The sequence below is a fragment of the Drosophila rhopaloa genome, unplaced genomic scaffold, assembly GCF_018152115.1.
Source record: "Drosophila rhopaloa isolate 14029-0021.01 unplaced genomic scaffold, ASM1815211v1 contig_3, whole genome shotgun sequence".
In the NCBI taxonomy this organism is placed as follows: domain Eukaryota; kingdom Metazoa; phylum Arthropoda; class Insecta; order Diptera; family Drosophilidae; genus Drosophila; species Drosophila rhopaloa.
The window spans coordinates 5,163,981-5,187,985 of NW_025335123.1; the positions used below are offsets into that span (position 1 = coordinate 5,163,981).

General features: G+C 41.3%; 1 protein-coding gene across 1 annotated transcript; it reads left to right on the forward strand.

Annotated features, from left to right (window-relative positions):
• The first annotated feature begins 334 nt into the window (after window positions 1–334).
• Window positions 335–23,084, forward strand: LOC108046438 (homeobox protein unc-4). Its single transcript, XM_044461163.1, has 6 exons — window positions 335–741; window positions 7,802–7,817; window positions 15,473–15,491; window positions 20,078–20,292; window positions 22,411–22,550; window positions 22,617–23,084. The coding sequence occupies exons 1-6, from the start codon at window positions 335–337 to the stop codon at window positions 23,017–23,019; spliced, it is 1,200 nt and encodes a 399-aa protein (XP_044317098.1). The 3' UTR covers window positions 23,020–23,084.
• The last annotated feature ends 921 nt before the right edge of the window (window positions 23,085–24,005 follow it).

Below are 24,005 nucleotides of genomic sequence, written 5' to 3' on the forward strand. Positions count from 1 at the left end.
ACAAGGCCAACACCTATGGATTCATAAAATTCTTGAGGAAGATATGTAACAAAGTTTGCAAAAATGAAGATTGCAGTTTAAGTCAAGTGAAAAACGCTGTATGAACTAAAGAAACTCAAGTTTCCAAGTCGGTGGAACCAAGGGAAAAGCTAAAATAAAGCAAAACAGTTAACAAGAAGTTGTCAGAGAGAAATCAATCCATAAAAATTTGTCTTAATTTTTAACAATAAGAAAAACTATTCAAGGTTTTAAATTAACCCCAACTTGGAATTGAAGTAAGAGACAAAGCAACTAACTAAGATTGAACCAAAACTTATTCAAAGTGAGTCTAAAAATGGATCAGCTGATCAAACAGCTGCAGCTGGCAGCCGCTGCTCAGGCGCAGGTGCGAAATCCCAGTGCAATGTCCGCTCATCCTCATTCGCATCCGCATCCTCGCCAACATCCGCATCCGCATGCGGCATCCGCCTTGCAACTTTATGCGGCAGCAGCCGCCGCCAACCTGCGAGTGCCAGGATGGTCGTCCTTCCTCAGCCTGCCCATCGAATCCCCGGGGGATTCCCCAAGATCCGCAACCGGAAGTGGAACCAGTTCGTCCTCCGTCTACATGCTCCGCCAGATGGCGCTGATGCAGCGAGCCAATGCAGCCGCCGCAGCAGCCGCAATTCAGCAGCAAAGAGATCGAAATCGGGATCTGGCTGAAGATCAGAATCAGCAATTCATTAAATTGGAATCACTGGAGTCCCTTAAAAATTCAGGAAATTTCACGACGGAGCAGGAGAACTCAGGCAGAAATCGGCACAACAACGGCGAGGGTAAGTGAATTCAAAAAATGAATTATTTTATGCGTTTTACCAAAAGATAAGTCTTTTTTTTAAATTATGAAACAAATTGAAAATGTAGTAAAAATTTATTTTTTTCAATAAGGAGACTAGCTTTCTGCTTGCCACATATTGTACACACTTTTTTTGTTATACTAAAGATTTTATCATAGTTTTTTTTTGCTCAGCAGAGGAAATTTGTACATGAAAATTAATACATATCGTTATCAATATCAACATTCAAATTTTGATTTAAAAATTTTGTCAATTTAAAAATGCTATAAATATTTTCATGATATATAAATGACGATAACCTATTAGAAATGTAATTAACAATTGTTTCCCTCCCATTATTAGGAGGCATTAAGACTGGTTATTGATTTTCTTAAAGACATAAACATAAAAATACAATAATCAATTGTACCATATTGTATTGCCCAGCACAGAAATTCATCAGTATTATTATTAACAATCAATCAGCATTCAAACAAATGCATTTAAATAATTTAAGCAGAATATATTATTAAATGTCTTAAACGTCATATACGGTTTCATATTGAAACATAACTCTATTGAGAATCTAACACTGATATTTTACTATACGAAAAGAAACCCCAACTTTTGCGGTTGGTCTCACAACTAACTAAGTATTTCGCATTTGGCCAAAATACACGAAATTGCTGGCCAAATTTAATTACGTGAATAATCAACAAGCAGCAACAACAACAATTACAAGCTGGCAAAAACACAGATACTCTCACACACACACACACACACACACAGAGACACATTAAAAGCTGGCCTGCAGGCAAATAATGTTGTTGATTTTGTTGTTGCTGCCGCTGTGTTGTTGATTAAAAATTGATCAAAAAACATAAAAACATACGAATTATGCATGCGCGTATGTAAATGCCAGTGTTTGTGTGTGTGGGTGGCAGCGAATTGATTAAAAGGAGCAATTCGATTGAAATTTTATTGGTAAATTGAATAAAGTGCGCGGCGGTGTCCGGCCGGAAAACTTGTTTTTCCATTCGGCCATTGGGAAAATCGCATTATCTGCGCAAGCTCGGCGCAAAGTTAATGAATGTAATGAATGAACAAATGAGTACCAGGACATGGGGCATAGAATGTGGGTGGCTTGGCTCATAAATAACGCCATTTCGGGAGTGTCCATGCCGGGAATTAGCGTTAAACAATGCATGATTAGATGCGGTCAGTTGACAGGAAATAGGTAAATGGATCCACTAGTTCGGATGCGGTTCCCGGAAATATTTCACCAAATTTGCATTTAATTAAAAACCATATATTTGTTTAATATCGAAATGTCTTTGCTGAACACAATCTAAAATGAATATTGTTGGTAAAAATACTGATAGTAATTACCAAACAAAATTCAACAAGCTTCAGGTTTTTGAATCTCCAATAAAGCAGATTTTCTCACTTAAGAAAATGGTATCCTTTTCAAATTAATTTCAAAAAATTACAAAAAAAAAGTTTTTAAGCAATGATGTAAATTATGCAATTAACCTGCATGCAGGCATAATTTAGTAAAAACCACCCAAATATTGTAGCTAACTTAATTCGCTTTCCTAAACGACGAGGTCAATGAAAAACTGCAGCAATTTGTGAATGGGACATGAGGAAGTGCGAAGCACCTGGCATCGGAAAATGGGAAATGGTGCATGGGAAATGAGCAGTGACAGGTGAAGACTTCCTAACCGTATTTTTTTGTTTTCGCCCAGGTCACGCCCAATCCGGGAAACGCCCGTCTTGTTCCCTTTTGTCTTTTGGCAATTGAACTACTTTTGAGGCGCATCCAATTCGAAATGGGAAACTCTTCGAATTGGCCGTCTTGCCGGGCCTCATCCTCCTACTTCGCCACCTCCTCCCATTTCTCGACGACGGGAAATTAGCTGCCATTAGTCATTTTTATTGTTTTCGGTCGCGGCCCCGAAACCAGAAAGAAAAGAGAGCTAACACAAGTCGGGGAAACTGAGAAAATTGTAAAGAGAGCGGCGAGATATCAGGGAAAGTCGGGGGAAGACTTGTGGAAATTGGGCAGCCAAACAATTTGTGGCAGCAATTTTTCTTAACATTTTCGTGAACCCAAACTCAAACCCAAACCCAAACCGAAAAACCCAAGCCCTAAAAAAGAAAGAGAAAAGGTCGAACGAGAAGCGAAATGTCTTAATTATTTTTGGTAGCTCCCTGCCCGTTCAGTCCCACCGCGTGCCTAAACATACAATTTTCGTTTACGACATTTTAATTAAGTTTTTCCCCATTTTCCTCTGCTTGTGGAAATTGGGCAAATTAATAAGAACTCCATTGGCACGCCCCGTCAGGTTTCCTTTATTCGGTTTTCTCTGTTGTTATTGTATTTTTGTATATTTTCGGGTCTGGAGATCGAGTCGAGAAAGACCCCCTCCCTGGCAGCGATCATCAGTCCATCGGTGATGAATGAATTGAGTTGTGGCCCCCAATCCCAGGTAATCCCAGGTGCTCCCAGCTGATCTCTGGTGATCCGCTCCAGTCGATGGCCGCTCATTAGACAGCGCTGACCGCGAGCGCTTCTGGTAATTGCCTTCATTTCAGGGGGACGTCGAGGAGTCGGGGCAGAACTACTGGGAGCACTACTAGACCCGTAGATTAATTGTGATTGTGTCGAGTGGAAAATGAAGATGGAAACAGGTACAGCTGCACGGCGAAAAACTGTCTTTTACTAGAGTAAAGTCTTAAATCTTAGAAATACAAGTAGGTAAATTATAAAAACCAAAGAATCGTAGAACACACTCCCAAAAAGGATAATAGGTGTCTGTTTCTGACTACTAAAATACTTTATAGTCGCTCAGATCATTTTGAATAATATATATTAACTTCGTTTTTCTATAAAACATGGCTTAATAATTTTGAGATATATGTATAGTACCTTCACTTAAGTCAGAAATATGGTTTGATCATAAGGTTTCGGAAACACATCTGTGAAAGACACCAATCCCGGTGAACCATTTTTAACCAGCTTTAATTTAGACCACCTAAACCATTTCTCGCAGTGCAGATGATAGGCTCTTCATGGACGAATTGATGAGTGCTGATCCGAAGATTTCTTTCGCCCAAAAGTGAAAGATTGAGTGAGTGGAGTGGAGGGGCCGAAAACAAGACTGGAAGCCCGAAGAGCCGAAAAACGAACAACGAGGCCCCATCAACATCAGCGACTAATGGGACTCTTGTTCGCATCAAAAGGGATAGGTTTAGGTATGGGTATGAGTATTGTTAGGGGTACGGGTATAGGTCCAATTTCCACCGAGATTTTCCTTGGCTAATTAATAAAACGCTCAGTGGGCTCGTTGCACTAATTGGTCCGATCGTCGGGGCCCCTGATGAGCTTTTGACGAGCGCTGGTTTTTGGCCCGGGAAATGATAATTATTTAAGTGGGCTCCCATTTAGGCGATTGCCAAAAACGAAAACAAGAAATCAGAGCAGAAGGCGAGTTTGGCTGCGCCTCCTTTATTTCGCTGTAAATACTCCACCCACGTCGTCCTTGCATTTGCATTAGCATTTGCATAATTTATGAGGGCGACAACCCTGGCCAGTGGCCATAAATTCACCAGAATGGCAGTCAGCCAAAATAGAAGGCAACATCTTTTTTGTAGGCCGACTGCGAATGCATTTTGGCAGCTCGCTTAATTTCCCCCACTCCCATGTGGCTGTTTTCCAACCACCACCCCCCGCCCCACCCTTATTTTATTTTTTCATTGTTTAGCTCTCTTTTTTGGTCGACTAATAAAAATCAAAAGGCGTTTTGTTCTCTAAACTTAAATTGAAAACACTTTAGGCCAGTCCTGCCCCAAAAAACCGTTCCCCCGCCCAAACCAAAGGATAAACACTTCAAGGGGCGGATTTGGCTTAGTGCCCCCCTCCCCTCCTTTCCTTTGCGGAACCCCCTCCCCTGATTTTCGCCGTTCTACCGTTGTTGAATTACCGTTTAGCACAAAGATGGCGGCGCTAGATAAAAACATTTTTTGCCCAAATAAAAACAGTAGGGAAAAAAAGAAAAAGCTTGTAGGAAAAGTAAAACCAAAAAAAAAAGCATGATAAAGGGGTATATAGGGGGTGTTCGCGTTGTTTTGGGCACTTGACTTGTTTCTATTTTTTGTTTCTTTGCTTTTGTTTTTTTTTTTGGCCATTTACAGTTTTGAGGCGTCATTTTTCTTAAATAGCATTACAAGTGACACGCCTTCTACCGCCCTCAAATCGTACAACACGTTTTGCGATTAACAAATTAGGGTTAGACCCACAAAAGTGGTAAATTTATTGGTTGTAGCGAAGGGTTTTCGCCACTGCTTATTATTTAATAACTGCTTGTGGGAGTCTGAGGGCAGTGGAAAATTATATGGAATGGTCAATCAATCAGACGAGCCCCTCACAACATTTTCCCTACTCATTTCCCCACTTTGTTAGCAATCTGTGTCGACAAGTGTCAAGAAATCAAGGCAATTACACGACCCAAAGCCAAAAGAAGGGGGGATTTTTGGGAGGAAAACATCAAAGAGCGAGGAAACGCTAAGCGGAAAAACCGCAAGCACGTAGAATCGAGCGTTTTACCGCTAAAGCCATGCTCAGCCCACCACCCACTAAGAACACCACCCAGAAATACCCACAAACAGGCAGAACCACCCACAAACACCCTCAAAAAAAACACCCACACACGTCCCGATTTTTATGTTATCTCCATGGACTTGAGCGACCTCCCCTCTCGACGACATGAAAATTATGTAAAACTTAAGTAAAAGATGAGCTCGTCAAGAATTATGACACCCCAGGGAGCCCAAGGATGTGTGTTTGTTCGGTGGTAGCAACCCCTAAAATCAAGTGGGCTACTTTAACTAGAGTTGATGCGAAGTATACATGTTCTGCGATACGGAAAATCAATCTTTTTAAAGATCCAAAACTGTAAATAAAGTGGAAATCTATAAAGATCACAAAAGACAGTGAAAATAAGTACTATAATAATTATGAAAAAATTACTTAAACAACTGGTTTGGATTAACATTTGTATAATATCGATATTTCATAAAATCGTTTATATTTTAATATCAAATCCAAAATTAATGCTAAAACTAAAACTGATATTTTGATCATTCCTTGTCGGAAATAACAATACAATTAACTCAAGCCTATTCAATTTCCTGTCGTTTAGGGTATATCAAAAAATCAAAGTCACCGCTTAAGGCACGACCAGAAAAAAAAAACTGTTGACCAAACAACAAAAATCCAGCGGCATTTAAGTGGTAGCTTCTTTTGGGTGGCGCCCAACACCCACACACTAACACACACACATGCCAGGATATCGGGATCCACAACCCAAACACAAAAGCTCCACTCGGAGGAAACCCCAGGACGCTTGTTGGATTCTCTCGTAAATGCCTCATGTGCGTTTATATTGAAACAGATTGCTCTGCCATTTCATTCCATTCCATTCTATACCCTGCTGTATCTGTATCTGTATTTGTATTTGGAGTAGATGTGTGTGTGTGTGTGTGAGTGTTGTTTCTGTGTCCTTTGTGAAATTGTTGCGGTTTGCAATTTGCTGCAAATGACACCGAGTTGGTGGTGCTATTCGTTCCTTTTCCCCGACATACTTGTCTCCCTGCTCACGATTGTCCTTCTACTTTGCCCCTCCCCCTCTGCTTTATCCCCCCCCTCCCCTTGGTGTGGCGGCAAAGACGAGCATGGCGGCCATATTGCGTATACGCCATGTGGTTCGCCCAGGACTAGGACTCCCCCGCCATTGTGCGTGTGTGTGCGTATGACGCGCATCAACCACCCAGAGGAAAATGGAGCGGAAAGGGGAGCAGGACAAGCAATTGCGTACCTTGGTTACGTCCTTTTCCCCCCCTCTTCTTAGCAGGCGCTTTTCCTAGCCAAAAAAAGAAAAGTCAGGGGAAGGGAAAAAAGAGGGGGACGGGAGGAAGAAAAGCCGCACGACACTTCGGGGCTAATACAATTTATACACTTGGCTTGGCGTCGTTTCGGTTTGGCTCAGTGCCATGGTCCAAAAAAGATGGTGGGGTGGGGGGTGAGGGGAGGACTGGGGATTGGCAGGACCCTGACTTCATTCCCTCTCCCTCTCTCACTCTCTCTCTCTCTTTTGCCTCGGCTCGATTGTCAGCCAGTTTTACGGTTGGATCAATGTTTATGCCATTATACAAACACACACACACATATATACACAGAAGCAGGAGCACACCGAGGCATTTATCCTTGTTATACACCGTCCTGTCTACTGACTTTCCTCGTCCGCCCCCAATTTACCTCCCCCCGCCCTTCTAAGCGCCTTTCTCCGTCGGATTTCGTTTGTAAATTGGAAAATTTTGTTTTTCATGTCCTGCATGGCAAAATTTTAGATTCGACTGTCGTTATACTTAGTTCAAGATGAGTGTTTATTCCTAAAACATTCCAATATTTTAAGATACATATTTCATTGTATTACCTAAACTGTTGCAGTATAAATGTTTTACCAATAAAGTAGTAAGTAAATATTGTATATAATAAGCGGCAGATTAATTTAACTAACTAATTTTTATATCTGCCGTACTCCTATATATTTATATTTATTTGTATATTCTATATATGTAGGTAAAGGCTTTTCCGTATAACTTCTATCTTTATAACCGCAAAGCTAAAAAAGTTTAAGTATTGTTAAAGAACGCCTAATCAAAAAGCGGTGGTGTTAGATTAGTTCATTTATATTAATTTAAGATAAGGTCTGTTTTTAATGTTGTAGTCTTTTATTTGAAATAAGTTACAAAAACAGAGCCCTTATTGAGAGGTACACCTCAGTCGAATCCCTGGCCCCATTGCTGTCTCGCTGTTGCTGTAGTCACAATATTTCTTGTATCCAAGAGCGTTCCGCTCGTTGGCTGTCTGCCACCCCCCCCGCTCCCCTCGTAACCCCCATCCGGAGGAGCTCCACCTCGAGCTGCCTCCACAACGTTGTCGTTGTATCTAATAAACCTTAAATGAAGGCAATATTGTGGGGTTGTTTTGGGTTAATATTGAAACGATAAAATTGAATTGAGCCGTATGCCCAGGGAGGTTTACAAGGGGTGAGGGGAGTGAGGGGGCGGGACGAGGAGCAGACGTCCCTGAAAGTTTTTCCCTTTTCGTAGTTGTTGTTGTTGTTGTCTACGTCTCTGCTTTACTTTTGCTTTTCCGCTTTCTTTGCTTTTTCCATGCTTTGCTTTGGTTTTTGGTGAGTTGTAATGACACTTTTAGCTGACTTTGAAGCCATTTCCTCTCGTGTGTGAGTGCTGGTGTTCATTTCCGTTTCCGTTCGTGCTTTACGGAGCCCCACTGTTTATTGTTCTCCACGAGTCGATGCGGTTTTTAATCAATTTTTGGGACACGATTGACTTGGCATTACTTTGGGTTAGAGCAAACGTGCGTGACTCTTGGAATGTGAATGCCAAAAGGAAACAAGATATAAAAAGAAGGATCTAATCGGACTACAATAATAACATTTAATATCATCTATAAGTCGGTCTATATAATATAATAACAGTTTATACGTATAGAGTTTGCCAGTAAAAAGTTGTATTTATATACATATAAAGAAATATTAAAAGATAGTTCTTGACACGAATAGTTTTGATATTAAAAGGAGATGTACAGCTAAGTTGTTAATCATTAGTTAAATACAAAACCTAAATTAGTAAAACCAAAATGTTCGGAAAAGGAGAATACCTATAATATTTTATATATGTAAACAATTTGAAGAAAAATGAATCAAGTTTTATAGCTACAATAATACATTTTTTGGGAATAATGCCAATTTCATTGTACTCTGTTGTTATGAAAATATTTCACATTTGAAAAATATATTTTAACTTTGAGTTTTAAAATTCTGAACTTCTAGATGTGATCTGAAGTAATATTAACGTATTTATAATAATTGGAAACATGAACCCATATTTCAAAGGTGATAAAAAATATGTAAATCTGTTAAAGCGGAAAAAAGTAGTTAAGGGATAAGATTATTATTTGAGTAGATAGGGATAAGAACAAAGTGGTTCCAAAAGTGGAGGCAAAAGAGAAGGGTAGGCAGGGATAATATTATTCGTATTCCTATCTGTTTCCGCCGCTGTTTTAGCCATGTTTTTTTTGGCCAAATGCCGTCGGCGATTCGCCCGTCTGCCTTGCTCTGTCTCTCTTTCTCTCTTGTGCTCACTGTCTCTTTCTCGCCGATATGGTCAGCTTTGGCAGCTGCGACTTTTCCGCTTAACATGTTTGGCGCTGTTGTTGCTGCGTTTTTTTATTAATTGAAAAGTTAATTAAAGGTGATAAAAATTATACATGCCACCGATTTTCGCGCTGCAGGCGTTCGACAGCAACAAAAACAACGAAACACGTTTCAATTACACGCACACACATACGCACGCACACCTGTTTAAAATACACATACACCTACCATTTACAACAAGTTGCTCCCTCTGTCCGTCTCTCTCTAGTCTCTCTCCCCTTTCTCTCTTGCCCCTCTGCTGGCAGCGACGCGGCGTCGCAGTCGACGTCGCCATAGTTTGTGCATTCCAGTGGAATGAGATGAGCGAAAGAGATAGTGCGATGGCAAGTTAATTAAATCCTCATGTATTAATCACGGCACCTACCTCCCCTACTCCGCTCCTCCCCACCCCCTCAAACCCCCTCTTTTGCCCTCTCTTTCGCTCTATTAATCGCCATCGCCCGAAAACCCGTTGTGACTGAATCCTGTACACTAAACAAAAATGTTAAGATTCGAATCATAAACTATGTGTGTATAACTTCTTAGCGTTTTAAATGTCTAATGTAACCACAAAATAGATATTTGTAATCCTTACCACATAAGTTTGTTTAAAATATTTACCCTAGTGCTTGAAGTCAAGCTTTCTTTCAGCTTTGGTATTATTATTTTTTTAAATGTTTTCTTATACTTTAATTTTGCATTGCCTAGACTTAATTACACCTGCTTACTAGCCTCTTTTTTCCATACACTTAATTAAAGCTGAGTTAGGTTTTAAATATTAAACCTAAATATATAAAATATATGGATACAACGACTGTTTCCTATGCATAGTTTCACAAGTTACATTTTGGGAACAGAAAAACTACTTTTAGCTTTCCATAAAGACGAGAAACGGGCCCAATAACGTTTTTATAGGTCGCAATGTTCTACAAATTAAAAGATTTTTTTCTTGTGCAGCCCAAATCCTCGCTGCCGTTGCTCTCTCTTTCACCCGCCTTGATGCTATCTCTTTTGCTCGCGTGGGCCTAAAACTGCGCTTGCGTGATTCCGATGGCAAATTAATTCCTTGGTAATTTGTTTTGATGTGATGTGCGACTTGAAATTGATTGAGATTGTGTTGTTGCTGTTTATATAGCTGCCGTTGTTGTTGTTTCTGCCGGGTAAGAATTCATTAAAAGCAGCAGCAGAAATCAATTTTTATGCTCGCCTCTTTGCTTCTTCGTCGTCGTTTTTTGTTTTTTCCTTTTTTTGCCGTGTTTTGCTTTTGCTCAAATTTCCAGACTTCTGTTGTTTCCGTCCAGGTCAGACATAACTTTCAATTAATAAACCATTGTCTATATTAATAGATTTTGTGTGTGCCATTTGCCATGGTTTTTGGCTTTTGCGCCGACATTTGTTTGCCCAATTAATTATACAAAGAAACCGAAATTGGTCTTCAAATTTTGGGGATTATGGTCATATAACTGGATAAGCTTTCACAACGCAACAACTGCCGGAGAATACAAGTGGATTTTCACATGCAAATTAAAATTAATGTTTTATTGCACATTGTAATAATAATAGTAGTATGTGTGGCAATCTTAATATTTCAATTGGCTTATTAAAAGGTATAATATAATCTAAAAGCTGTGAGTTAATTTGTTTTCTGCATTCAAGATAGAAATAGGTATAATTTTCTAATTATTCTCTAGCTAAATTGTTAGGGAAAGATTAATCCCCATACGTAAAAAATCAATACTTTTTCCATCGGTTCAAGTTTTGTGTACTGGGAAATGTAAATAAATCGTATTACTTCTTAATGTATTATATACATATGTATGACTAAAGATCATAACTACCTCAATTTCTTCTGCAAAAAATGGCATCCCACATCCTTAAAATCAGTGAGTTCCATCATTCCTCAACCTTGCACCTGCGCCACACATACACACACGCAGACTGCGCGAAAGAGACAGACAGTTGGACCACGCCTCTCTTCGAAGAGAGCGGTACGACGTCGCTTCGTAATCAAATTAAGTAAATTACAAGCTTTCAAATGTGCAAGACTCGTGTTTTACCAGGCTAATAACTGCCGAAAACGGCGGAGAATCCCAGCAGGGCCAAAACGAGATCCCCGAGAATCGGTGGAATGGCCTGATCCGCAGCTTTATAGGACTCAGTCCAGTTCAGTTCCCCTTGCCCTTTCCTTACCCTTTCCCACAGACAACTTAAGAACTCAATTTGCGCTCTCTCTCCCTCTCGCACGTCCCTTCACCTCCTTGGGGCCTGGTGCTATCTCTTTCTCGGGCAGGGCCTGATCTTTGCCGCGCTTCCTTTCTAAATTGATTTTGAAACCAAAATGATCGTAAATTTTGATCGTCTTTGCAGCCTCTGCAAATTACCGGAGCTTTCGGTTCTGTTGTTGTTGTTGTTGTTGTGGTGTCGATCTTCAAGCGGGCACCGCCCCAAAATCGTTGTTGTTGCCTCTTTTATGGGCCTTGATTGAGTTGTCATATTTTATTACCGAAAATTTTAGACAACGTTGCAAGCCCAAGCAGCCGAAGGTTTCATTTGCCATAGCGAATGGGGTTCGGGATCTTGAGATCTCCAAGTCTACTTTGACGTTGACGCCGGCTTCACACCTGTGTTGGTATTGGTATTGGTATGGGTGTTAGTGTTGGTGTCAGACGCGGTACGAGTATGTGTGTGATATTCAGGTGATAATATGCCCGCCATTTTCGTAATGGAAAGTAATTATTGTTTGCGGCAACGAATTACAGTAATCGTCATAAAATGTTTCCCCATGACTGCCCGCAGCGGCAGAGCAGCGCTGCAAACGCCAAAAAAAAGAAACACCCAACAATCAACGGCCGTAAACAGCGGCGAAAAAGCAGAGCAACAGAAAGAGATGGGACGAGAGAGGGACAGAGACAGGGATAGAGAGCAGACGGCAGACGGCAGCCCTCCTATAATCAAGGGAAATAACATTTTCAAGCAGCGTTAAAACTAACATTAATTATGTCCGAAACGAACAAAACGATCGGCCAGGGCACGGGCGGAATGCGGAATGAGGAACGCTGAACGTGGAACGGAGTGGAAGAGAACGCGGATCGTGAAACGAGGAAGCGCAACACCGAAGAGGAAGCCTCAAAATTGGGCAAAAAACAAAAGTGGCACAAGGCAAAGATCGTTTATGCGGGGTATAGTTTTAGAGGACATGCCCCGTAGTGATTGAATTCATTTTCAAGAATTAAAATCGGTTCTTTCCAAAGACGTTACTTTTAAAGAGACTTTCGTAATAAATTTGGCGCCCAACGTGTGGCACTATTGGTCCAAATTGAACGGAAAAGCCTAATTGACCAAGGGCAAAGGTCGATGAAGTAAGTATTGAGAAATCTCGTTACATTTATTATATTTTAGAAACGCCTTATAAATCAGATCCTTTGTGGCTATATTTCATAAATCGAACCTAAGGTAATGCCTTTTTATTGATCAATATTACCCAATCATAATCCATTCTGATTATATAGTTTATAATAAGGTTATGTTATAATTCCTTTCTGAATTCCTTGAGAAGAATCTGAAAATTAGTCACCAGCAAAATATGTTATTGTGGTAATCTTAAGATCTAATGTTAATAAAACGGCCAGGATTAATTATTCGGTTTTTCAGTGTACAAAACGGCTTTGTTCAGTTTTCTACATTGTTGTGATAATTATTGTAGTAATCAAAGCTAATCACAAATATCAAAGCATAAACAAGGCACTGTCAATGTGTTAAAGCACTACGTAATACACTAACCAAATCAATCAGCAATAAGTGACTTTGAGCATGCAAGAATGGACGTCATGCTAAGTGCCAAGAAAATCTAGTCTGGGATCCTTGCTGAAGATATCAAATTAATAACTGTCAAGTAATATAGCGTTTAAAGCAGCTAAATGAAATGAAAATTAGCCATAGACGGAATGCTAGCGCAAAAACAAGAGAAATGGAGCCAGCACATGCAACACTGTAAGTGGCTTTTGTGGCGCCCCCCGATCTGATATATATAAATATGTAGTTATGTATGTATGTATGTAGAACCCACCGGCGATCGATGGAAAGTCGTTAGAGCCACGAACATGGCAACAAAGCAGGGGACCGAAAAGGAAAGGACTGAAATTGGAATGGGAAGGAAAACGAGTGCAGCCCCCGTTCGAAGTTACGCCCCAGAGACCGAAACCAAAGGAAAACCTGACCGAACCCGAACCCAAAACCGCAACCAGACGTAGGCGCATCCAATCCTGTACCCAACAGCAGCGGCCTATAACCGAGTCGATCTGAGCCGATCTGAAGGAAGACGATCTCTAACCAACGAACCGACGAACAACGAACGACCGAACGAAACGACGTTAATAAGAAATTAATGTCTTGATCATTTTCGATCGTTATGTAAATCAATCAGGCAAATTATAGCTCAGGGGCTTGCCACAATAATTAGACCCTATTCGTAATAATGCGCCACAAGCTGCCAGCGAGCGAGCGAGAGGGCCGATACCCGGATAGAGATAGCGATAGAGCGATCCTCTTGGCGTGCAGACGCTGACGCGCCCCTTCGCAAAAATGAAAAAAAAAATATATAAAAAAAAAAAAACGAAAGCGCAACAAGCAAAAAAGAAAAAAAAAAAACCAAAAGATAAAAAGAAGCAGGCAAGAACGAGGTAAAAAATGTGGCATGCAACGCCTTGATGTCTTCTTCGACTCGAAGCTGAAGACTGCAGACTGAAGACTCGAGACCCCAGAAGATCCAAGATCCAGGGACGTCTTCATTAAAACAACAAAACATTTATGCGCCGCTTTGGCATGTCGATCGTAGCCGGTAGATCGTTTGAGAGCAGTTCGTCATGGCAGTCGACTTTGCTCTGGGCCAAGGGGTCCACGAGGGGTCTGCGAGGGGGTTGCCAGGGGTTAGAGGGGGCAACTGGCAACATCGTAACAAGATGCGTAAAAATTATTGATTTTCTTTGACTTGATTGTTGTTGGCTATCAAAATTTAATCATAACATGCAGCACAACCAGCAAACAGAAGAGAAGCAAGGGTACACTCGGAAAAGTAATCTTCTAATGAAATTCGTACTTTCTAACTTTTTAAAATTGTGATCTAATTAACATATTATAGCTCTTAAACCTTAATTTTGTATGATTTTTGCTTGCAAGGTGTTAACATCTATATGATTTTTATTTTACATACAACTATGTTGTTTGACAATCAGACTTAATCTTAAATGTCAAAATCTCAAAAAAGAAATCAGAACGTATAAAAGGACTTTAGGTTTATTTATCACATAATCATCTAATAGAAATATCTTAGTAAACATATAACAATTAGTTATAAAAAGCCTGATGGGAAAGTAAAAACTTCGATTTAATTACAGAGTTTAGTTTGCCTTAATTATAACCATATGAATCCAATATACAACGCTCTCAGAGATTTTGTTTGAGATTCTTGCCTCTGTAAAATCAACTTTTTTGTGCTTTCATATGTCGCACAGGATTTCGTTGAGTGTAGGAGGATGGGAAGGAGGGGGCAACAGGTACTGGGCGATGGAGATGGCTAGCATGTTGCCAAGTTAACCACTCGGCCACTTCCACTTGAATTTTCAATTTTGCATCGCAGCAGCAGGGCAAAGTAATTTGCCGCGTTGACGTGCCTGGCCTGGCAGATGAGCAATGACCCGGCCCCGACCAGATCGGCAAAATGCAGAGACCCCGAGAGGAGGAGTACCCCAAACCAGACCGAAAGCAATACCAATACCAGTACCAGTGCCAGTACCAGAATACCCGGACAGCCTTTTGCTGTCGATTTCACTCGCTCGTCGTGTCGATCAATTCGTTTTAATGCAAACAACTCGTATAAATTCATGTGGCAAGTGGGCAGCCAGCCGGTGTTTCGGTGCCCTTCGTCCCTCCGGCCTTTTGCGATCCCTTCCTGGAAACCGGCAGAGCCACCATTGACCATCCACCAGGCAAAGTGCAAAGAAATTCATTAAATTAAGTGCCACACATTTGTGGCCCACTGTGCGGTGCCTTTGGAGAGCGGAGCTCTGCGCTCCGATTGCGGTTATTATTGCTCGCCCATAAAGCGACCGAAGGAAATGAGACTGTGGACAAGGACTTGCACTTGGACTCGGACTCGGACTTGGACTTGGCCCTGTACCTGGGTATTAGCCAGGATAACAGGGGGGGCAGGGGAGAGGGAAGGAGAACCCCGCCACATCGCACCGAGTTGAGTGACGGCGTCAGAGTCGGGGCCTAGACAAATTACTGGGCACCTCGCAAATGGCGATTGTCCGGGTGTCTACTGTAATGCGGTTGGCGGAGTCGTTGGCTAATGATGATGGACTTGGACTCGAGCGATCGGGTGGCTCTAGGGGTGGCTTAGGTGTCTATAAAAAGGGAATCTCTGGGGTATTTCTTGTTTGACTTGGCTTCAAAGCTTTAGGAGATGATCTGTAAAAGTTGTCAAAGACTTTAGTTACTTGACAAAATGTCTAAGTACAATAATGTATTGACTTTCATTATAATTTATAAGTTGTCGAACTTGTTCTGCTAGGAAGGACACCTATGTCCATGCCCCTGTATACAAATGCTGTAAAACAATTCAAATAATCATTTGTCTGCATTCTTAATGCCTATCTCTTTTTAAAGAGACACCTCAATAGATAAAAAGATATATCTGCGGTATTTATTCCAATTCATGAAAAAATTCTCCTCTTTCGTTCCAACTAGGTTATGAAGTTTTAGGAGAGAATCTGTCGAAGTTCTAAATAAAACATAAGTTTCTTGAAATCTCAAAATATTAACTTTAATTTATTATTGAAACTTACACAATAGATATTTGCCAATTACAAAAGGGAAATACTCATGCATTTAAACCAATTCATTTTTTAATTCGTCAGCTATAAAGTTGTAGGGAATGATCTGCCAAATTTTTGTTTTGTATTATTAGAGAATACAAAAATCCCCGCTTACAGGCCTTCAGCTTCCCAAACCCTTTTATAACTGCCAGCTTCCCACGTTATCGCCCAGTTTAGAATGCGGTGAACAAACAATTTAACACACTCCAAAGTAGTTGCATTACCAACTTGAAGTCAGCGGCGGGAAAACTCGGACAATCCATCAATGTGCCCAGGAACTAAGCGACTTTGACAGGCAATGAAAAGCGTCGGGGAAAAAGGGGTTAGAGTTATAGCCTCTATGTCTATGGAGTGAAAAACAAAGGCCTCCGTTCGAGGGAAATCCCCGTGTCAGGGGCGCGTGTCTGACTTTATGCCGGATTCTGGGCACCTTTTTTTTAGGTGACAATTCCGGGGGTTGACTTTGCCCAAAACAAACCCAAACTGAGGGTCACACAATTAGCAGCCCTAATAGTTTATGTGGCCTAAAGCTGACTTCTAACCATTTTTTTCCCAACTGTCTTTTTGATTCACCTATTTTTTTTGTGAGTTTTATTTTTGTATTTTTTTGTATAGTTTGTTTTTTTGTATTTTTTCCTGGTGTGAGTCAGGCAAATCAAATCATGTGACAAGCTTCTAATGAACCTCAGAAAGCACCCTAAAATGCTTTTTTTCTCGTGATTTTCTGTTCCCAGTCAGCGACATTTGTGTGGCCTATAAATGCTAATGAGCCCTCACATTTTTTACTTTCGCCTGTTTCAATCTCTTTTTTTATAGATTTTTACGGGCATTTTTTGGGTAATTTTTTGTGGGTCGTTTTGGAGGTGGAAAGTGAAAAGAGCCGGGGGGAATTTGATGCGCCCGCTCATCGTTGTGGACCAGTCTGGTGTCCTTGTGCTCATCATCATCATCGTCCCGAGGGCCTCCTTCCTTCATCTGCGTGTGCATTTTGTTCCACTTGAGTTTGTTTGTTTAACGACCTTTGAAATTAGGCAAAACTAAGGGGCAAAGGATGAGGTCCTGTGCTTGGGGTTGGCTCTGAGATTGGGTTAGGGTTTCGGGTTTTGTGTTCTGGGTTCGGGCTTGTAGGTCTCAGTCTGGCATTGTCGACTGGACAGCAGACAGCAATTTATACTGTTTATATGCTAATTTCGTCGATCGCCTTTTTATTCAGACGCCGCCTTTTGCATCTGATTCAGCTGCAGATTTGCCATTTGCTGGCCTAATTTAAATTGGGTTAATGATTTTAATTAGCCAGCTTCACGGGGGGTGAGACATATTTAAGGGGGGTTGAAACTCTCGAGGAGTTTACAAACAAAATAATTAAATGGAATTAATTTACAAGAATTAAAAGTAGGACAAAAGAAGAAATCGATGACTTGAATCAATTAAAATGTATCCTAATGGGTAGGAAAAAGTCTAAGTTGTTATGTATATAGCTTCTTGAATATTTCTGTTGAAATTAAAAGTTTTTCTGCGAATTACAAATATTTATTAAATAAATTATTTGAATGCAAGGGAATTATGTTTCTTGGGAAATATTGGCAAATAATTTGAACTCACTTGAATTATAATCCCCATATAAATATTAAACAATAAACATATAAGGGGCATTGAAAAATACATATACATTTTTATACCCGTTACTCGTAGAGTAAAAGGGTATATTGTATTCGTGCAAAAGTATGTAACAGCTAGAAGGAAGCGTTTCCGACCCTATAAAGTATATATATTCTTGATCAGGGTCACTAGCCGAGTCGATATAGCCATGTCCGTCTGTCCGTCTGTCTGTCCGTCTGTCTGTCTGTCTGTCCGTCCGTATGAACGCTGAGATCTCGGAAACTATAAAAGCTAGAAGATTGGCATTTTGCATGCAGATTCTAGGAGTTCCTACGCAGCGCAAGTTTGTTTCAAAAAGGTGCCACGCCCCCTTTAACGCCCACAATCGCTTATATACGATTTTACAAATTTAAATATTTCGGAAAAGTACAAATGCAGTTTTATTGTGTTTATCAATACCTATCGAAATGTAGAAGAAATTTTTTAAATCGGACCATTCGTTAAAAAGTTATGCGTGATCAAAGTTTCTATCTCCATCTCCCTCGCACTCCCTTTACCTGAGTAACGGGTATCTGATAGTCGGGGCACCCGACTATAGCGTTCTCTCTTGTTATAATTCTTATGTTTCATATTATGAATATTAAATTTAATATAACCCAGTAATGTAAGTAATTACTTATTTAATTTTTCAGAGTTAAGCATATATACTTTAAGGTTTCAACGTTATTCTTCTCGATAGTTTTCTTTCAATGTAACCTTGTGGCATCTTGGCCATCAATCCTTGGGGGTATCGTTCTGTTTAGCCACCTTGGCGCCAGTTCTAAATGCCCGGCAAATGCTTTAACCATTAACTGCCACGCCCCATATCGATTGCGAACCGACCATATGGGGCTGCTAACGTGCCCCGGCCCACTGTTAATCCAAATCCCCGAACTCAGAGCGACCCAAAACAAAAGCCAAAGACCTGTTCCAGTTGGAATCTTCGTGGCAAATTAGGAGGACAAACCCCCGAAATGCTGCGGCACACAGAACTATGCCAGATACGAGTCCAGATCCCTCTCACTCCTTCCTCTCGGGGAGTCGCAGAGTCAACAAAAACCATAATTCAGATAATTTTATTTATAACACCCTTGAGGAATTATATTTTATTTACTCTTTCAAGTGTGATGATGAGGTTGGCAGTGGGGGGGGAGTTGAGGGGTAAGGGCATTGTTGGATGGACCGATACCGATATGCCCAAAGTCCTTGTCAGAAACCTGCCCCTTTGTTGTGTTTTGTGTTCGGTGTTTGGTGTTTGTTATTCGGTGTTTGGTGTTTGGTGAACTCTATAAAATGTCTGGGTCGTGTCGAACAGGGGTTGAAGTCGTGGCCGTCTCTTTCTTTTCGACTACACCCCTCTCTTTTCGTCCCGACTCCTTCGATTTGCTAGCAGATGTGTTTCTAAATTGTCAAAATCTGTGTGCATTTCAGCATATGAAACTCACGTAGACCGCCGCTCTATGATTTTTATTGTATTTTTGTTTTTTTGGGGGGAAGGTGAAGTGGCCCCCCGATGCGTCTTTTATGGGTCCTTGGTCCTTGGTCCTTGGCTGTGGTTCGTTTGGTGGTTCGTGTGGTTAGCCAGTGGTCAGTGGCTCCACAAGTCGAAGCCCAAGAACCCCATCTCTCCCATTGTAATTGCCCAGTCAGCACTGGTAGCACTGGCACTGGCAAATTTTTGCAATTAAATTTCACTTAAAACTGCAACCAAACGGAGCAAAGACAAGGCGGCAAAAGGGATAGGATATGGAATTGAGAGGGGGGTGGGGATGGGGAGGGAGAAGGGTTCGTAGGAGTAATTTACTTCCTCCATTGGAGCTTTAAACATATCCGAGCAACACCCACCACTTCCTAATTGTGGAAACCAATTTGCGCCGCTATAAATTAGAAAGACAAACGACGCTCCTCCTCGACTCCCATATTCCCATATCCTGCTGAATTTTCCAAAAGGGGGCGGTGGTCGGGAGGGCGATTGCTTGAATGGGGGCGTGGCCACTTCCTGTTCCTGTTTCGGTTTCAGTTTCTGGCCTCTCGCATATCTTGGAAATTTGCATAAATAGACTTTAATTGTTTGCAATTATAAAACAAGACCGAAACGAGCGGCCCCGCCTCCACCGGAATAGCACATGGATATATGGATACATGGGTGCATGGATTCATGGGTAGACCTCGTGCATGGGACTTCCCCAGTCGGTGGGTATCCAGCAGATACTATTCCGGTTAATTGTGCCTGCTATCACTGGCCGACTTCCGATCTAATCGTAGTGCTATGGTGGTGTTCAGATTTAGTAGGTACTTTAAATCGCACCATCCTTATGCTGCCACACACATTTAGATAGTTTAGATTTATACCAATTGAACTTGGTTTATCGATTATTGGCTTATTATTTTCCCTGATTTCCTTCCTAAATAGACTCTAGTCATGAGGATGAGACAAACAGCGAGGAGTCGGTCTTTATCAGAGCCACCGATCACGATTCACGGGGCGATGAAGAAGCCAAATCCAATCTGGAACCGGATGAGGATATGGAATCCTCAAAACGCAGACGCTGCCGGACCAACTTCAACTCCTGGCAGCTGGAGGAACTGGAGAGAGCCTTCCTGGGAAGCCATTATCCGGACATATTCATGCGGGAGGCCCTGGCCATGAGACTCGATCTGAAGGAGGGTCGCATTGCAGTGAGTCAAGTTAATAAAAGAACCTAAGAATAAGTTCCGACACATAGCTTTCTATTTTAATATAGTTCAAAAACTGTAATGAACAGGTCCTTATTTTTTGATCTAATCTTCCATCTTCTTTCTGTTTCAAATAATTCAAATAATATAATAACTCAAAAAAAAAAAAAAAAACTATAGTTTATTGCATATTAACAAATGTCCCAAGAATACCTTACTGATACCATCCACACTCCATTGCCTAACGTTAACCAAAGTTCCCTACGCTACCATCCCTTTCATTTCGATCCGTTTCGATAACATTTGCGTGAGCATTGTAAAACAATTTGGTGGCAACTGGAACTCAATTACTCAATAAAACCAATTACCTGACTATTTTTATCCATTATAATTCATTTTATTTCATTTGCAATTGCGTTTCGTGTCGCTCGTTGTTGTAATGATTTCAATTGCATTCCCAGAGCGGAGCTTAACCCTTTGTCGCCCCCGTGCGAGTCCCACAGCCCCACTCTTCACCCCCCCGGCGATGGCTGACTTTGCATGTCAGTCGTGTGATTATCGTGGCTCTTTGTCTATCTGGCTATAGCCCTCTCTTTCGGCGACATTTGGCTACGCTTTTTTGTCTAAAATTGTTTCTTGACATGACATATCAATTTGGCAATGCGAACGACAAGACAGCGACAGTCTGTCCGTTCGTCATTGCCTTCAGTCAGTCACAGGTACAGGTAACTCCCCGACTTTTGGAGGTACAAAAAATGAGGGGGGGAGGGGGATGGGGGGGTACCTCTTGTTAAAGCCGGGAACGAAGCATTGCATGCCGCTGTTCGAAAACAATTTGTTGCACATTAAAAAATGCACAATGCATGCAAATGACTTCAAATTGTCGCACACACACAGGTCGCCGCCCACTGCAACCCCCCACCCCTGACGCACCACCCCTCATGCCCTCAAACACCCCTACCCCCCACCCCTCCCCTCGATACGGATGGGTTCCCCGGCAAACTGCACGTCAATTAGCGACGCCATCTTGTTTATGACTCCAACTAACCAAAGCAACCATCCCCATCTCCATCCTCATCATCACCGCCATCATCATCGGCATTTGGTCACGATCTCCACCGCGATGATAATGATGATCCATCTCCAGAACGCATGACATATTGCCCTTGGTCTGGTTAATCGTCCGCATCTGAATTGGTGACTTATTGAAATGAAATGGAGGAAATAGCGATTATCTAGTAATGGATATTGGAATGGGGGTACCAGCACATACTTTTAATGTTTTGGAGCATTTGTACCATCCGTAGTGGGTAACTATTTTTAAATTGAGCATCCATACAAATCGAAATCATTTTTTGTTTCTGTTCCAAATCGGCCATGTAAAACTATACCAAGCCTCCTTTTTATTTCTGCCAATTTCCGGCGATTTGGTCAAGATAGATGCAACAAAAAACATTACAATTTTAATCATGTTGGAAATAAACTAAAAAAAAAACTAAATCAAAAGAAAAACCAGCTACAAACTTAATAAACTTTGTTGTTTTTGTTTTATGTCCTTATTTACCCCAAAAACACAAAAAATTGCTATGAAAAATATTTTGGCCGAAATGCGGAAAAAATCAGTTTGATTTTTCTGTTTTTGTATCCAAGCCCTGGGAAATAATAGTCGCATATTGGAATGTAAAACCTCGTTGGATTCGTTATAACATTTTCAATCAAGTGGCCTTCAAAGATTTAAAGTTTTCGCAAAAAATCATAATGGTACCACTCATGGCACTCACATCCATTTTGGTCAGAAGTTTGTAACGCAGTTGGGAAGACATGTCCGACCCTATAAAGTATTTATATTTTTGATCAGCATCGCAAGACAAATTGATATAGCCATGTCCGTATGTTTTTATATCGTGTGCCAGTTTTTTCTAAAAGAGAGAGAGACTTCTATAAGTATTTTTATAAGTGTACGCAGATCAAATTTCACAACGACTCATACATCGTTAGATTCAAATGCCCACAGGCTATACTGTGGAACTTATTTTATATATTTTACAAATTTATATTATTTATATATATTTGAATACTCCCCTAATATTTTCTGCAAAGGCCTAACCGATTTCCCCGCAGGTTTGGTTCCAGAACCGTCGTGCCAAGTGGCGCAAAAAGGATCACACCAAAAAGGGTCCTGGCAGACCGGCGCATAATGCCCAGCCGCAGAGCTGCAGTGGAGCACCCATTCCGCCCTCCGAATTACGGGCCAGAGAACGGTGAGTAGAAGATGGAGAGGTGTAGCCGAGATCCCCGTCCTGATCCACGCCAAATCCTCTGCTCAGGACTCAACGCAGCAAGCGGATGAAGAAGGCCATCGATCGGCAGGCGAGGAAACTGCGTTCCAAGGGAATCGAAGTGGACTTCGCCCGGCTGAGGGCGGATTACCTGGTGGCCCACAAGGACAGCTGGCAGGAGGATCAGGATTTGGAGGATGTGGGATGCTACGACGATGACGATCTGCCCATCGACGTGGTGGGCGAGGGGCAGGAGGATGGCACCGGCGACAGTCAGGACAACTCGTTCTGCTCCTCGAGAACTTACCAAAAGAGCAGCAGCAGCGAACTGGATCCCGATGATTTGGGGGTGCCCATCAAGCTGGAGGCGGCACCTCCACCATCGACCACATCGCAAAACAAATCCCTCTACAGCTCCCCCTTCAGCATCGAATCCCTATTGGGCTCATAACGAATATCGAATGGTATATGTGGATAGCGGTAGGCTTACAATTTCGGTGGCTAGCTAAGAACTAAGTGCGAATATAACCTGTAAACCCAAACTGTTCACCTCTGTCTGGTATTTTCTTCTGGGGGTCAAGAGTGTGCGAGTGTGAATTTGAGTACGGTTAGGAATACGAATGCCGAAATGCGAGTGCATTTTAATTTCCAGCAAACTGCCCGAAGGTCTTCGCGGGGTAAGGCATAAAAACCAGAGAGGAAAAGGCAGCTCCAAGAGGCGGAGGCAGTGCATCCATCAAATTCACACGCAGCCCGCACGGTGGAATGCATCTTGGGAAGGCAGTGGTAAAATGAACCAGCGATTGCAGAATCGATCGAGTTACATGGAGTTTATCAAACAATTTCCAAATAAATGATTTCAAATAGTTAATGCTTTTATGATATACCCAAGTGATATACATTACAACAATTATACCTAATATTGGCCAAACATTTATTGTAAGTTACGCCAAATTTAAAATTTGTTACAAATGGTATTATATATAGAGAAGTACTGTAATATATCATTATACATTTATTTTTAAAAGACTCTTATATAGAAGAAAAATAACATTTTCTCCACTTACTCATATCTTAAATTAGCACTGTCTCTATTCACTTAAGTCAGATGAACTCTAACGTGATATTAAGAAAGTAAATTTGTTCGAAACACCAGTTAAACCAATGTCAAAAGTTAAAATTACATTGAGAAATCGACCATTATTCAGGTATACATCGTCTTACTCTGGTTCACTGAAATAAATTCAATTGAAATAGTTATTGCACGCTTATCGCTGGCATTATGTGCTTTTCACACCAACCACTTAATCCACCATGGTGCAGCGCAGCAACTGTATCACCCAGCGCATCATCAGCATCAGTTGGAATCTCGCAGTTTCGACCTCGGGGCGAATTCAAAAATGCAACTCGCGACCGTTGGAGCAGGGACTGTGAAAG